Below are 16,981 nucleotides of genomic sequence, written 5' to 3'. Positions count from 1 at the left end.
AGGTTCATAAAATAAATAAAAGTTTTTCTTTGGTTCATCGAACTATCCAAATTGTTTGTTTGTCTTATTGGTAGGAAGTTGAAATGGAACATTTCGAAAGTTTGGAGTAGTTTGTATTCTTTAATAATAAACACATGGTACACTTTATAAATTAAATCTTCATTTTAATCCCCTAATTTTAGAGTACAATTATCTCATGGACATTAAATTTCTTATTCATATTACTGTCTATATATTTATATATATATATTTATTATGAAGGTTTTAATTATCTTGTTAAATTAAACATTCGAAAAAACGGGCCACTTATTGGAGTGCCGCTGGTTTAAAATTATTTTATTGCGTTATTCTGTAATTATTAATATTATTCAATATTACTATTTTAATTATCTTATTAAATTACACACTCGAGAAAAGGGGCCGCTTATTGGAGTACCGCTGGTTTAAAATTATCTTGTTGCTTCATTTCGTATTTATTTATATTAAAAACTATTACTATTTTAATTATCTTGTTAATTTACACACTCAGAAAAGGGGACGCTTATTGGAGCGTCGCTAGTTTAAAATTATTTTATTACTTCATTCCGTGATTATTAATATTATTTAATATTACTATTTTAATTATCGTGTTAAATTACACACTCAAGAAAAGGGGCCGCTTATTGGAGTGCCGCTGGCTTAAAATTATCTTGTCGCTTCATTCCGTATGGTGATAGTACCCCGATCACGTGATTATGTCGCACTTTCGTAACGGTGTGCGCGCGCAGCTCTCAATTATTGTACCCTCTACTAAACGCGCCAAAAGAAGTATAACTTCAAAAATATTATTTTGTATCAAAACCATTTTAATAGGATGTCCGGGATGTCCATATGCCTAAATGTCACAAAACAGTGAAATAATTTGAATGACCAATTTTATTTACCTAATTTCAAATATTTTAAAATTAGTAACCCAGAATAATTATTTTGAATGGGTACGAATATTCACGACTTTTCCTGCAACATTTAACATGACAGTTTTTTTTAGTGGTTGTTACAAACGCAATTTATTCCAAATGTGTTAGTTTCAAATATAACTTATTCCCAGTTTCAGAAAGAAAAGTAACTTACTCCAAATATAAAAACCTACTTTTAAGAACATTTTCATAGTTTTTAGCATTGAGATATCCATTTCAAAGTGTAAACTACAATTTTCAACAGAAATAACAAAAAAATATGTAAAATCAACACCGTAAACAGTTTTTTGTTGTTTGCCAACAATTTGTAAAAGTGGAATAAGTTGTCTTTGAAACTATACCCCTCAAATATGACTAGGTATAAAATAATTTATTAGTAATAATCAAAGAGATTGGACTCCTCCCGTAATAATGGATCTTTTAACGAATTGATATTATACGTTTTTTTTTAATCATAAAACATTTATTTTATTTTAATGTTTGATGTACCTATTCTGACCTATTCATTACCTAATTATTAAAATAATTTAAAATTTAATGTATATTATCAAAAAAATGTCTCAAATTACTTATAAGCTTCGTATTTTCCCGCTAGGTGCAGGTGCTCTTGGTTGGTAAGTGGTATTAATAATTATTCATTCAGTCATATTAATAAAATAAGTAATAATTATTATTATGTACTTATTAGTACGCATACTTTATCGTACTGATTCCACTTCTATTACATATAGCCAGCGCTCGAAATGGAAAAATTTACGAACCGGAGCGCTCGACAGTTTTCTGAAGATTTTTACATAGTGAAGTTATATCAAAGTTTATGTGTTTTTTTCATAAAATAAGTGTTAGATTTTCTATTATATGGTCTATCCAGCTCAGACGGTCAAATTGTTTATTCCACGAGACGTAGCGATAATTTTACCGATTTCACGAACAGGAACGGCGCTCCGGTGCGTTCCGGTCCATTTCGAGCCCTGCATATAGCTGGGCCAGTTTCGTCCGCCTCAGACGGATAATTTCAAAGGAGTTGACCCGGTCCAGTCATTAGAAAAGTGGAATCAGTCGGTACGGAGTGGCGCATTTCTGTAATGTAAACGACGCAATCGATTCGTCATAAGATTTAAAAGGGGACCTCTTTCAAATTAATAAATTGTTTAAATGCATGGATTTATTTGGAAAATATAATGAATATTCTTAAGGGGGCCTCAAAATCAGTCAGTGCGTCGGGCCTCTACGCCACTAAATGCGCTACTGACAGTACGATAAAATTTGCGTTTTATTTAAACTACCTAATAATAGTGAAATACAATGCATTTTTACTATGAATTGACGACAGTTAACACAAAAAATATTATTACTTCTAATAGATTTAAGTTTTCTACTATTCCATTTGAGTCGTTTTTTGCGATCCGGGTTTCGCCTTTCGGCATAATCAGTAGAGCAGGGCTACTAGTTAATTAATTCATTAAATTAGATGAAATGGTAGGAATATTGTATTGAAAAAGTAGCTTTGATGATTTGCTTTGAATAAGTAATATACCTAAATATTTTGGATCTTTTCGAGAGCCGCCCGGCTTTAGAAGAAACCATAGCTCCCAGATATTTATACATGTTACAATGTACTTCCGTGTAGCGGAGGTACTCATCATCAGGCGACTTCACGCTTGCGATCATCGACAGGCTGTTGTTCAATTTATTTGTCATGAAAAGGTAGGATTTAAATACTCACCTAATATGGAATCTTCGCCACTGGTCCTCGTAAAATTCATCTAATTCGGCTTTGATCTGCGAAACCATTAAAATTTTCGCAACACACTCAATATGCCAATATATCCAATTTTGAGCAACGACCGATAGGTTGAGAATAGTAGATATCAGCGCTTGAAAAGGAAAAGTTTACGAACCAGGGCGCTTGAAATTTTCTGAAGATATTGAACATAGTTATCAATCAAATTTGATATATATATTTTATAAAAATAAGTGTGTTAGATTTTTTCGTTATATGGCCTATCTAGCTTAGACAGTCAAATTATTTTTTACACGAGACGGAGCTATAATTTTACCGATTTCATGAACCGGAACGGCGCTCCGGTGTTCTCAGGTCCATTTCAAGCCCTGCCTACTATACAGGACCGTAGGTAAAGGGATCGAACATAACCAAGTACGGTAATATCCTGCCTTTTGTAATTTTGACACGTCTAAACGCATCTAACAAAAAATATGATAAAAAGAGGGTTAGATAGACTAGGTTTATATTTTAAAACATTTTCTTTCACCTGATCCCATCCAACGGAGGTCCACGATATAGCCAGGCCGTGACATGAAACCGTAAACTTCGATGTTAGTGCTAGTTATTACTCATACTTCGAATACACTATGCTAAACTGTTTGTAGAACATTATGGTTGTTGCATATTGAAATACCTAAATGGTAATAATTTGAACGAAATATGAAGTCAAAATTCTTCATTTATTGCGAACAGGTTACTGCATTGCGTTCGAATCAATAACTAGCATTACCACCGTATAGCAATTCAGTGCCACTGCCTAAATATAGTCGGCCTTGTGACACTCATGACGTGAGTCCAAATAGATCAATTATTATTGCAAAATTCAAAATTTATGATGTCCTACCTAACATTTGATTATGTTATAGATCCGGCTCTGCTATAGAAGAGGGTTTATTGGCTCTGTGAGATCACAATAACTTGCCTACTACTTCACATTTTAGTCATGACCACAGAATAGAATATTAAATAAAATTCCGATATGCTATACCCCCCAATAATACACATCATTAGGACGCAGGGTTTTTGATGTGTGAGTGTCCTACGAAAATGAACCACACATTATAGACGTGCAATAGTGTGTGTTGGAACCTTCAAATACATCAATATTGAACGAGCGTCAATGAATAAGCCGAGAGCAGTTGTCAGAACGAAGGACAACTGTATTCTCGACACGTGTTTAAGTTTATCACATATTCTTCCACGCTCGAGATCGGTTGCCTGTTACTCCGCACCCGTTAGGTATTACAGTTCCCATTATTTCTGAGTTCCCTGGTCATGACTGAGTGTTTAATACAATTATGGGAGAGCAGTAACGTCCCGTGGGGGTAGGCAGATTGAGCGTCGCTTGGGGGCGGCAGTTATCCGAAGGGCGGCAAATCGAGGAGAATCATTAGGTACTTATATATAAAAATAGCTACCTAAACTTAGTTATAACGGAAATATCTTTCCTAAAAAAATATCAGCTTACTGGTTGGAAACAAAGTGTATTCATAATTACTAAAAAGGTTTAATAGGACTATAATTTTTTGTCAGGTTCGCGATGTCTAGTTTACTTCCGTTGTCCTTGGATGTCACGTCCTTGCGGACATGCGCAGATTTGCGAATTACATTTGAATTATAGGTAGGTACCTACATACTTAAATACCCTAATTTAAAAAAATTCCAAATATTTTTGCCAGTCACTCGCGAGCTTTGGAAGTTGTTACGTGTAATTTAAAATGTATCTGAAACCATGGACTCACAATATTTTTTGTCTATTGAAGTAGAGATGGTATTTAAATTAGATTTAGTGGTGTACGTCTTGTTAGTAATGTATCCATAACACATTTCTTAGATATTGGTGTCATGAAAGGATGATAAAAAATGGGGCGGCATTTTGTCTTGGGACGTCACTGCGGGAGAGCCTACCACTACCACACCAGAGCCGCTATCTAAAGGAATAGGGAAAATACACTGAAATAAAAGATAGTTTTTCAATATATTATTATCGTTTATGCTTTCTTGAACCATACATTAAAGTACATACATTTTTAATCATAATGATTTCATTCATATTAGCATTTTTATATAAATTCACAGTTTGTGATATTTAAAATTGTGTATTTCATAGGATGATTGGCTTAAAATTTCTACTAAAACAATTAGTAAACTTATTTAATATAAAGATTCACTAAACGGTTTAACTAATAACATAAAACTTACAATAAAAACTCTTATACTATAATATAAGTACAAGGAAACACTGACAAAAAATATTCTAAATACATAATTCCCTAAAATTATTATATAGACATCTAATATATTACGACATCAAAACATTTTCAAACAAAGGGTAACTCAAATTAATTTTACACATCCGTGGGTATTAAAAATCTAAATTTAAATATTAAAACATATTTTACTCTTTTACTGTGTATAAATTGTTTAATTGATAGTGTGCTGTAAAAATACTTATAAATTATTACCTAACTACCATATTTTCTATTTTACCCTAGTTAGTAGACACATCTTTCCTGGGCGTGTCGATAGAAAAAATATCAATAATTTTTCTAACAAAAAATATATAGATTAGTACAAAATATAATTGCCTTAAAAATAATTTCGCAAATTATCTATAGTGCTTTTGCGTCAATTTCATGAGACTTCTGTATTCGTCCAAATTAAAGAAAATGTCTATCGATCAAATTTCGATTAACGGTACTTAAATATTATAATAATACGAATAGGTAAATGTTTTATTTATCATATAATTAAAAATATGGCTAACTATTTTCTATAATAAAATTTCTTTCAAGGTAACTGAAGCATTTTAGTTCGCCTTTGTAAATATGTTGTTTTTTTGGCGGACGGTAACATCTTTTTTATTTTAAAAGTTTTAAAAACTTTTAATAATCATTACTCACTATAGCGCCTGCACCGTAACTCGGCGGCGGTTGAAGAATATAAAATAAAATGTAATCAATCGGCGACAGCCAATAATTTCCAAGCGCCGAGTTACAGTGCGGCGACTGTAACAACACTTCCCTTTAGAAAATATATTATTATATTCTTTATCCTAAATTTGCAAAAACGGTAGGTACAATAAATACGATTTCAGGTTTGTTTGAACAAAAAAATCCGCCATCGACAATACTGGGTATTTAGCAAAGAAAAAATATGAAAATTCCTCGGTCAGGAAAATATCACATTTAGACTTTTACTTCAGAATAAATTTGAATTCTTATTTTATGGACAATTTCTCGATGTTATTGATAGATAAGTTAAATAATTAAAATTTAGAACGAACTGAATAATTTTAATTTCTTCATAAAAGCCATTCCACTCCCCCCCCCCCGCCCCCCGCTCTCTTAACTACGATCAGTCTAATACGAGTAAGTATAATTCATGAAGATATATTTTTGTCTCAAAAGCGAACCATTCTTTCCGTGATTAAAAAATCTAGCATTAACTTTCGAAGGCATCATTTTAAAGCTATACCTAATACAAATTCAAGATATAGTTTTTTTTTTAAATACAAACTTTGAAAATATTTTTCTTAGCAAAAATTGGTCATAGTCACCGGCGATGACTTGAAAAATAACTACCATTTTCAAATAATTATGTAAACAACGTAAAATCATGTTAAGAGTTTTCTTTTTTTAAATTTTGTCCAATTGTTTAATTTATAAAATTGATATGTAGGTATCTATAAAAATAACAATACGATGATTTAATATTAGATATTGTTTTTACCTAATATTTAGATATTCGTAGATATAAGTAGATAGGTAGATACTAATGCAGTTCGTTTCGGTTCATCTTGATAATAATATTGGAATCGAAAGAATAATATGTAGGTACTTTTATACTAATGTTTTTTAATTTTAATTTCTAATAATTCGATGGTACATAGGTAGAGGTACCTATCTAATTATTGGTAAATTATTTTTGCTTTTAGTCGCAGAACTTTAATTACGAGTAGGTACAAAAATTCGTGCTCAAACAAAAATAAAATACTATAGATTCAATTTAATTTCTCCAGATTAAGAAAATAAATAAATATGGCAATATTTTCATGAAAATAAACTGTAAACTATATTATATTAACGATATATTTTACTTTTTACATGTATTATCTATTGAAAGTTGAAATTAACATCGCTTATCCGACAGAGTGGCGTAGCTAGCAAGCCCATTCATGGGTACCATTGAGTTCCAGCTGGGATATGGTTCATAAATCTCTACTACATAGGTATATGTTTTTTTTTAAATTAGGTAATGCAATTCTTCTTTATCATTAACAAAGAATTATCTTTACCTAAATATTAAAAATATAATGCTTACACATAAAGCTGAAACAGTTTAATTGTAGGTACCACACGCAATATTTGGGTCTTGTTCGTGAATATTATATTATACTGTTTATTTTTTCTTTTATCCATTGGTGTGGATAATTCGGATGTTAAAAAATGATATTGATAAAGTAACATTAAACTAGATTTTGAAAAAAAAAATATGGTAGGTATCTGATATTTAGAAACACAAGGGCCCAATATTTCTAGCTACGCCGGTGATCAATGATTTTTTATACAATGATTTAAGATTAGATTACGAATGATTGTTTTGTTGATATAATTTTATGTACCTACTCTTCACAATTAAACAAATATGAAAATACAATAAATAAATATGTAGGATTATAAATTAATAATTGTTAGGTTAGGTTAGGTTAGGTTAGGTACTTATTCTGTCTTACTCTTTGAGTGCTTTTAAAGGTACCTAGTTGAAGACTCGCGGAAAATTGCCCCCTATGATTTAAATTTAACGTTTATAACGATCATAATTTGTCAATAAATATTATTTAAACCTTACATGGCACTATAAATAATTGTTTAAATAATAATAATCGCATTCACAATGAGATTTTGTTGTAAAATTCTTTTAATTAACTTTTTAATGAATATTAGTTAAAAAAAACCAAAATATTTTTGTACAATTAATGAGATAGTGTTTTATGAAACAATAATATGCCACCTGTTAATTAGTATATTAGAGCCTCGAACTTTTAACAAAAGAATAAGAAGAACTACTTCCATATTTTTCAAATCAAACGTGCTGAATAAAAAAAGTGATTTCTAAATTTCTAATTTTCTAGTGCGAATGACTAGAATTTATATCGCGAATGTTTTATTTGTAACATTTTTCATGTTTCAATTTGGGTTACATGGTAACTGGAATATTATTTATTAATACGTTTATTTTTATGAAACTTCCCTTAAAAATATTTATCTCGCTAACCTTCACCTTCAGCACCGACGGATAAAAATTGCCGTCGGTTTTCACAATCACAACACCGAAATACAAAGAAAAGATGAAAATAATCTCTTTAAATGAAATGAGTATTTATAAAAATCTTCTCGACATTACATTATTGAAGTAACGAATGAGTTATATATTATTATATTATCACTTTAGGTTATCTAAATAATTTTAGGATAGTTTCATATTTTAGTCATATGACGGAACTATAGGTAATAATAATAATTATGATATAAAAAAGAATTATTATAATAATGGCAGGGAACAACATATAACTTATCAAAAAATGTTGATACGTCGACTAACAAAAGAGTGTTTATTAGAGATGATATGGTAATTCTTTTTGATCGGTTTAAGAAATTAGAAGGGCAGGCTGGCGACGAACATGTTCTCAATGAGCGGCGGCGCCGGCACCAGGTCCTCCAGCTTCAGGTAAAATATCCGCTGCAGTCCTTGGACGGAGAGCGACCGCAGCTCGGGAAGCTTCCCCAGGAGTCGGCTGAAGTAGTGGGCCTTCCGCTGGGCCTCCGCGTTGTACGTCACGTGGTCTCGGAGGGAGCCGATGATTTTCATCTGCAGCTGCTCCACTCGGTGCGGCTCTTTCAAGCCATGTCGTTCTGGAAATAAATGATATCGAAAATATTAGAAATAGGTATATTGCGATAACCGAGTCGTAGGGCATTCTGATCTGAATGGATTAATATCGTAGGTACTTTTTGCAATCTATAATTGAAATAGATTTAGGTATAATTGTGACACGAAAAAGGTTGGGGAGCATTGCTCTAGGTAGATTATAATATTATCTAAGCCCGTGAGGTTACGTGGCGTATTCGTAGAAAGCAAAATGTTCATTAGAGGCGAAAAACGAACTTCTCTAGTTTTCTTTCATTATTCGCTGAACTTTATTTATACGTAGTAATAGTAAAGTTGATTGACATATTCATACATTTTTTAAGTTTTAGCTCTGAGTGAGCGCTTGCAGGTGAGTATCCACTATCCAGTCATTACTTTAGTGTGTGAGCCCTTGAATATTATAATAGGAAACGAGCGTCAATTTATTTTAACCGTAAAATATTGATGATAATGTTTACCTGTGACAAGGGTGAGGGCGCATAAGCAAGCGAAGGCAGAGATGTCGATGTCCATGGAGTGCAAACTGCAGCTGAAATCCAAGATGGCGTGCAACCAATCTCCGAAAGACCGCTGACACTGCCGTTTGTCCAGCACGACTCCGTTGCAGAATGTCATCTTCGTGTCGTCCATCTTCGTCCGGTATGACAGTCGCAGCACAAAAAGTTCGAGAGAAGCCGATTGGAACAACAGTTCTCGGTCTTCTGGACACAATTCTAAAAAGCCGGGAAGCTTTTCGGCGAAATGTTTGATCACATCCACCGATGTCGTCAACAGACTGTAAAATTGTTGGATTTTGTCTGCCTCGGAGATGGGTGGCTCCAGAGGTCCCGGTTCTCTGTAGTGAGAATAATCCAAGCTCGTGTAATCCGGAGACGTGTCGACGTGCGCTCGCACCAGAGCCGTGATGAGAGAGACGGGCGGGCTGGGAGGAGACTCCTGAGGAGATTTCGGCTTCGAAGGTAGTCTTCCTCTTCTTCCCTTGAGAGAGTCCGTCCGCACTACTTCTTTCACCATGCCGACGGCGAGACACTTTTGGAACCTGCAGAATTGGCAGCGGTTTCTTCGTCTTTTGTCTACGGGGCACGCTTTGTCGGCGAGACAGACGTATTTAGATCCTTTTTGCACGGTTCGTTTGAAAAATCCTTTGCATCCTTCACAAGTTCGCACTCCATAGTGCTGACAGGCGGCGGTATCTCCGCAAACGGCGCACAGTTGGGAGGGAGAGGGAGGCGCGGGGACCCCGGTCGCCGGCAGTCCTCCCGGGGAGCTGGAGGCCGAACTGGAGGCCGAAGGGGGCGGCGGACCGATCAGTCGCGGTCGCGGACTGTCGCCGGAACTCGCCGATTCCGATCTCTGGAGAGGGAGGGACGCCCGTCTCTGCCGGGGACTCAGCCCGGTCGCCGCGTGAAGCTCGACGCCCGTGGGAAAGACGGGCAGAGAGTAACAATCTTGGGGGTGGCCGGCGGCGGAAGAGTCATAGTTGGGACTGCAGGGCTGTCCGGCTGCGTAGTAAGGGGCAGGGGAGTAGTGCTGCTGCGAGTGGAAGTCGTAAGCGACGTGCGCCGGCGCGTGGGCGTGGGCGTGCGCGTGGGCATTATGGTGGTAGGCCGCGGGCGCGATGCCCACGTCGTAGCGGTCTTCGTCCATCTTGATGCCGAAGTTCTCCGCCAGCTCTGGCCTGGTGTACCGAACCGAATAGGTTTCTTGGAAGCTCGGCAGGGTGGGAGGCGATAGGGGGGCTCTCGAAGGCGAACTCGGCGGCTGCGGGGGCAGAGGGGCGCTCTCTCTTTGGCCGAACTCTACGTCCGGAAATGGATCCAAGCCCTCGTGCGATTCTCCGGAGGCGTCCTCACCGTATGGTAGCGAAAGTAAATCCGCAAACGTCGACCCGAATGATGTCTGGAATAAGCAGAAAAGACAATCTATTGAAAAATTATTGACTCAAACAACGGCATATATATTTATCTATAACTGTAGTATCGATTCTATATGTACCATACAATCAAGATAATCCGACAAATGATTCAACGCTTTCCTATAATAAATACATTTTAAATAACGGTTTCGCGATCTTACCAGAATTTAAAAAAATGTGTATGTATTTTCGGTCCTTGAGTATTATAGTTTGAGGGAGGAAAATGGTTACTTAGCGTGAAATGGGGGAAATAAATTAGGGTGCCGACGTGATAGTGCTTGCGGAAGGCGTCCGGCCGAGTGTGCGCAGTCGCCGGAGGGCGGCGCCTTTCGCAGCGGCGGCTAGGCGGCGCCCTGCCGACTCGAGTGGGGCGGGACCTCCGACTACTTCAACCGGCCGCAAAATAAATATTTAATAATATGTCCGCTTCTGTCGATCACTTTCCTGTTTCGGTTTCATGACAAGGGTGATTTTATAACAATTTACGTGACATGGCATTAGGTATGATAAGTATGCAATGGGTTACCATTTAAATATATATCTACATCGCCCCATAACAGTACGAGCATAATTATATTACTATATATTATATTGCTCTAAAAATCTAAATTATTATGTACTAATTATTTCTAATTCAAGCAAAAACAATTCCTGATGTGACCATTAATACTATGACACATATATAACCAGGAGAAACCCCATAGTAAACAATTCGACTGTTGGGCATCAAACGGTCAAAATTTCTATTATGTTATGTTTAATTATTTGCAGGCCTGGATTGACCATGGTGCCAAATGGGGCTACCTATGGGAAAATAAATTAATTGACGAATAGAAAGTCTTTTCAAGATTACCATGAATTTAATATTATTTATGCAACATCGATATGTTCACTCCCTCTAATGTAGTTAATCTCAGTACCGAATTCAAAGTAGACTTTACATTGTAGATAAAACAAAAAAAACGAGATAAATAATTACTAAAAGAAGGTACTTAGGTATATTTAAAAAAATGTACTAGGTCGGGGCCTTGGGCAAGGCAATCCTGGCCCTGAATAGCTGCATATTTTTTCACCGACTTAGCCAAATGTTTTGACGTGCCTAGCTATTATAAAATTTATTTAGGTAGTTCTAACTGCGTAGATTTTAAGGTTTAACCATTGATGGTAAAACAAAACAGATACCTATTTACGTTTAATCAGCTACCCATATGAATGCTTAAAAAACGACTACGTATGCGCACCTACTCATAAGTGTGAAAAGTGAAAATAAATAAAAAAGCACCCCATATAAAACTCAAAAATCCCCACTCGCACTTCGTAAGGTTCAATAGGTACTTTGTGAAATCGATTGTTAATAATAGGTGAATAATTCATTGTTTTCGTTACAACCATTCATAGCCGTTTACACATTACCTACGTATAACTAAATGCAAAAACACATTAAATTGAACATTTTTTTATCGATAACAAAATGAGTACCAAGTTATCCTAAAAATTAAAACTATATCTACTTATGTAGGTATCTATCTATAATATGAGGTAGTAGATATCTACCTACGTGAAAAACAATTAGGTATGTTTTTTTCTGAGTTACGGACTTTGCACAGTAACGGCCTAGCGCTCGCCGCCATGGCGATGTTTTCATCGTGAAAAATGATTTATCGTACGGGAGGGAATAGAAAAATGATTGTAACAGTGCCTGTCGGGTTTACGGCGTCACGGTTGCCGCCGCCGCCCACCTGGAGCGTTCGCCCAACCCCTCGATTCCGCCCTGCGCTAAATGTCGTCGTCGTGGCAACCGAGCTCCGTCAATGCGAACGGAAAACTTAATGACTGTTCTAAACAGAATCGGTTTAGCGTCATCCATAGTGAAGTCACTCAAGTTATCCATAGACAATGGGAACGTGAGATGTAATCCTAGCACTGAACAATGTCCAATAGTTATTATTAGGTACCTAAAATCGATAATAATTATCTTCGCAGAAAAATAAGTACAAACTTAAATACATATTAAAATTAACCCTTCTATGCTTTCTAAGATCTAAGCTTGGAAGGTAGATAATAATATAATATCCACTGATGGCATGATAAATGACTATTCTACCAGAACTCATTCTGATACGAGATAATAACAACGCAAATAATCAAATAAATCATCAATAAAAAGGAATCAACATTGTCTAATCGATTATCTGGAAGGGTTACTTAGTATAAATAAATCATTACCCACCATAAAAGGTGTCATGATAATCTTATCTGATTATAAGGAATAGGTTCATTGTAAGGCAGCGCTCGGAATGGAGCAGAACGCACCGGAGCGCCGTTCCGGTTCGTGGGATTTCCGAGGATGGCGTTCCTGTTCGTAAAAACCTTGAAAATGGCGTACCGTTTCGTAAAATATCCGACTTCCAGCGAGCCGTCTAGTAAAATCCTAAAGCGTCTTACTTAATATTATTACGTTCCGGTTTTTAAATCTTTTTTTAATATACGTGAAGGATAATAATATTTTCTTGAAATACGGAAGAGCGGCATTTTCAGTCTATTTAAGGGGCAGCATATGTCTTTGGGATGCCCCTGATTGTGTTATTACTAAATCAACATATTAAATCAAATTAATCAAAATAAATACATTATTAATTATAAGTAAAAATACAGTGACTACCCGTGGGGGTAGATGGTATATATACAGAAAATAGAGACAAAAAAGAAAATAAATATATATTTTTAGAGTAATATATTCCGTAAAAACACGTTGTATTTTCGCCTGCGGCGCTGATAAACATTGCCTATCCATATGTTCAGCCGATGTGCATTTGTAATGGCTATTTGCATTTTATCCTTCGTTGTAGGTAGTTTAGGTACCTACCTATAGTTATAACAAAAATTCTGGCAGACGTAATTTTTTGGAAAATTATCGAGCGCTCCGGTTCGTAAAATTTTCTATTTCGAGCACTGTTGTAAGGTGACCATACTTCTTACCGAATAGTTCGGGAAATGTAATAAAATATATGAGAACATAATATAAATGTTTTTAACTACCTACATATTAAGTAGGATTTTATGTTGTCGTTGTCATAATCCAACCTCTAATATCACATTAAAAGGTACCTATACAATAAATTGATAGTGTCTATAGGTATTGGTATTAATTAGTGAATCCACACGGTAAAGTAGTGATTTTATTGCACCTGTTATTTTGAATTGCTGCGTGTTTATTTTGAATTTTTTATATCAATTTCCTTAAAGCACTCTCAGCCGATAGCACTTAATCGTTTTCATTTCACGGGCACAAATTTATTAAAAGATAAAAGCGGAATAAGCACTAAAAATTTTGCCTTGTATTAAATTAATTAATAATATTTAATTGGCATATTGAAAACGTACTCTTCTTCCACTTCGATTCAGAATTGTTTAGGAGAAAGAAATAAAAATAAAAATAAATAGATTGTTAAATATTGTACGGGCTGCATGAATAGATGAGTTTCAGGCATAAGCAAAGCATTAATATGTTATTAAATTGAAAACTATATTATTCTAATATTATATATTGTTATATACACGAAAATTATCAAATTTGACACACTTGACAATAAAATTAATTGAGTTGAATACTAAATTTAATAAAGACTTCGTTACAAGCCGAAGAAAAAAAATAAGATCATTAATCGTTCTAGTTATAACCAGAAAGTTTGGTGTGCCTATTTCGGGTGCCAGATCGTAGTCTATTATTTGTTATCTCATCGCAGATCTAAAATTTTATTGTATTCATGATTACGCCCCTCCAATGATATCACCTCCAGCTAACAAGTTTATATTGCCTACTTACGACCCTTTTATTATATTATTATCAGCTATCGCTACCGTTTAATCAAGTAGGCATAACAGAAACAATCTGTGCGGCTGAAAAAGTCCGTCACACTTTGATAATCATCAGCGCTTTGTTGATTCGACCCCTGCCGTGAAATAAACAATTTAATACGGGTAAATTAAAAGCTCCATCTATGTATTTATAAAAGCACACACTGTTTATGTGGATAAAGTTATTATTTTTTTATGTTAAATATTATTATTTATAGATACTACAATGTTGACAATTTTTGACAATTTTTGACAATTTAAAAAATGAGCATTTCTAATAATCTATAGAATCTATAGATTTATCCAAAATAATATCATACTTCAGAAAAAAATAATAAGACAGGGGAGATGACAATAATTATTATGATAATATTCAGTACTGGTGTCTCAACTCTCAAGCGCAGGGTGTTTGAACAATGTGTGCGTCCAGTGTTCACGAATGAGTGTGAAAATTTATTTGTAGTATAGTTTTAACAGAGAAATTCAGAAATTAAGAGTTGCATAATGTGGCATTTTGAGGTTATGTTGGACATCACACGAAACGACAGAAAAGGTAGGTACATATAGCTTGCAGATAAGATGCTGGTGGACGAATGTGATAACCCAGTGGAGGTCGACGAACATAAGACAGCCGAAAAGCCGCTCCAACTTACGCTGGATTGACGAAATATAATATATAGTTTGGCGGGATTACGAGGTTCCGATTAGAGTGGCAGTTGAGGAAATCCTTTGTCTACCAGTGGATTGAAACAGGGATGATGATTAGCGAATATAATTGTGGGTGAATATTAAATATTAATAATTACAAGATAAAAAGAACTTTTTATATACAACGTTTTTAAATTTTCTGTTGAATCATATAAACTTGACTTGACTAGCTTAAATTATCAAAAAAAATATAGGTACTTGATAGAAATACTGAATAATGAAATGTCATTTCATATTGATTTCCATAGTAACGCACGTATATATTATTTAATAATTTAGTTGCTAGGACTCACTAGCAACCAATAATGGTATCGAAATAACTTTTCATACAAAACAGAATTAACTAAAAATGAATTCAATTCTACTTAAAGATGGTTAAAAGTATTAAAAAAATGCATTGGCATCGTGTTCTGATATATTCTAAAAGTTTCAAATATCTAGCTAGTCGGAAGTTAGTTAAAAATCGATTGCAAGATTTGTACCGGACAAACAACTTTACTACCGGACAAATAAGAATACGACCTAAGAAAAACGTTGTAAAACGATGTAATAAACTGCGGGTACATTGAAACACGTTGGAAAAATACTGTTACATGCTACTGACTGTAAACTGGGTAATTTATTTTAACTGAAAATTGGTAATATAAAACATTATTGAATTCTACCAATTTCCTTAAAGGTAGTTATTTCTAAATACCTAACATCGAGAGTCTGATAAAAATTATATTATCTACAGTTACGTTTTTGGGGTGGATTGAGTGACTCAATGTCTAATCGAATTGGTGATGATGGTTGATAGTTACCTGTGTCTGCAGAAGCAGCATACTTGTGTGGTGTGCAGGGGGGAGGGTGGGGTTGGGGGCGCGCAGGTGTCGTGTGGAGCCGCTTCCCTCGACGCTGCCCTCTCGCTCACCCCTCTCCGCAAGAGGTGGTGGCTGCGCCGCTCCTGAAACAACAAAAAGATATATCCAGTTAGTCAAGAAGTTCAATCAACAATAATGCCTTAAATGGGATAAGTAGGCTGATTGGCAGTTAATACTCGTAGCACCATTCAAATTAGCACTCAAGAATGACATGACAATTTTCATACTTATCACTAGATATCCGCGTAACCACACAATGTAAAAAAACCTAAATTGATCATCATCTTGAACATTAAATTAAAAAAAAACAAGCCAGCATTTTTAAATTATTGTATACTAATTATTAATCTCGTTTTAATGAATCACACTGTGTCATGATTAACGTTCGCCCACACAAAATTCCACTCGAATTATGGTACAATAATGTCAATCAAAACGAGTACAATTCGAACAATAATAATTTATTGCTGATAGCAGAAAAGTGGGCACATATTAAAATTGATATCTAAATATTATAACGTTCGCGATACAGTAAAAATTTCAATACGAAATTTTCATCAAACTTTTTAAATTCAAAGTGGGTAATAATTGAACATATTATTACCGAGAAAATTCCCTATATCGCAAATCGTACGTGTTCTACGACAAGCTTTGACGTAATGTCAAATCCATTGTTGTGAATAAAGGCTTTTAGTTTTGACAGTTTAATTTACCTAACCTAAGGTGTCGCCTATTGAATAAATCGTATTTTTTAAATATTAAATCTTATGTTATTATCATCTTATGTTAGTAACTATTAGTATAATGTTAAATAAAACTTAAGAAATGGAATCCAATATAAACTAGGTACTAGTGAAATTATACTGTCTAATGTCTAGGCTCATCATTCAATTATTAGTCAAGTATAACAAAGTATGCGATGGAATATATACGATTGGCAGTATCTAGTTCTAGGTAAATCGTG

The 16,981-nt window shown here is 34.7% G+C and overlaps 1 protein-coding gene across 1 annotated transcript in view; it reads right to left on the bottom strand.

The window, feature by feature from the left end:
• Positions 1-6,389: 6,389 nt before the first annotated feature.
• Hr38 (Hormone receptor-like in 38) overlaps positions 6,390-16,981 on the bottom strand; it is an 82,601-nt gene continuing 72,009 nt past the window's right edge. Inside the window, exons 2-4 of the mRNA XM_085955616.1 lie at positions 15,958-16,100; positions 9,132-10,572; positions 6,390-8,657 (exon numbers count right to left, since the gene is read on the bottom strand). Of these exons, the coding sequence (XP_085811742.1) occupies positions 8,401-8,657; positions 9,132-10,572; positions 15,958-16,100 (1,841 nt within the window). The 3' untranslated portion in view covers positions 6,390-8,400. The remainder of the gene's footprint in view (positions 8,658-9,131; positions 10,573-15,957; positions 16,101-16,981) is intronic.

This window comes from Rhyacophila brunnea, unplaced genomic scaffold (genome assembly GCF_057557595.1).
Source record: "Rhyacophila brunnea isolate RB1 unplaced genomic scaffold, BYU_Rbru_1.0 scaffold_5, whole genome shotgun sequence".
Classification (NCBI taxonomy): Eukaryota; Metazoa; Arthropoda; class Insecta; order Trichoptera; family Rhyacophilidae; genus Rhyacophila; species Rhyacophila brunnea.
This window is presented reverse-complemented; position numbering and strand designations above follow the sequence as displayed.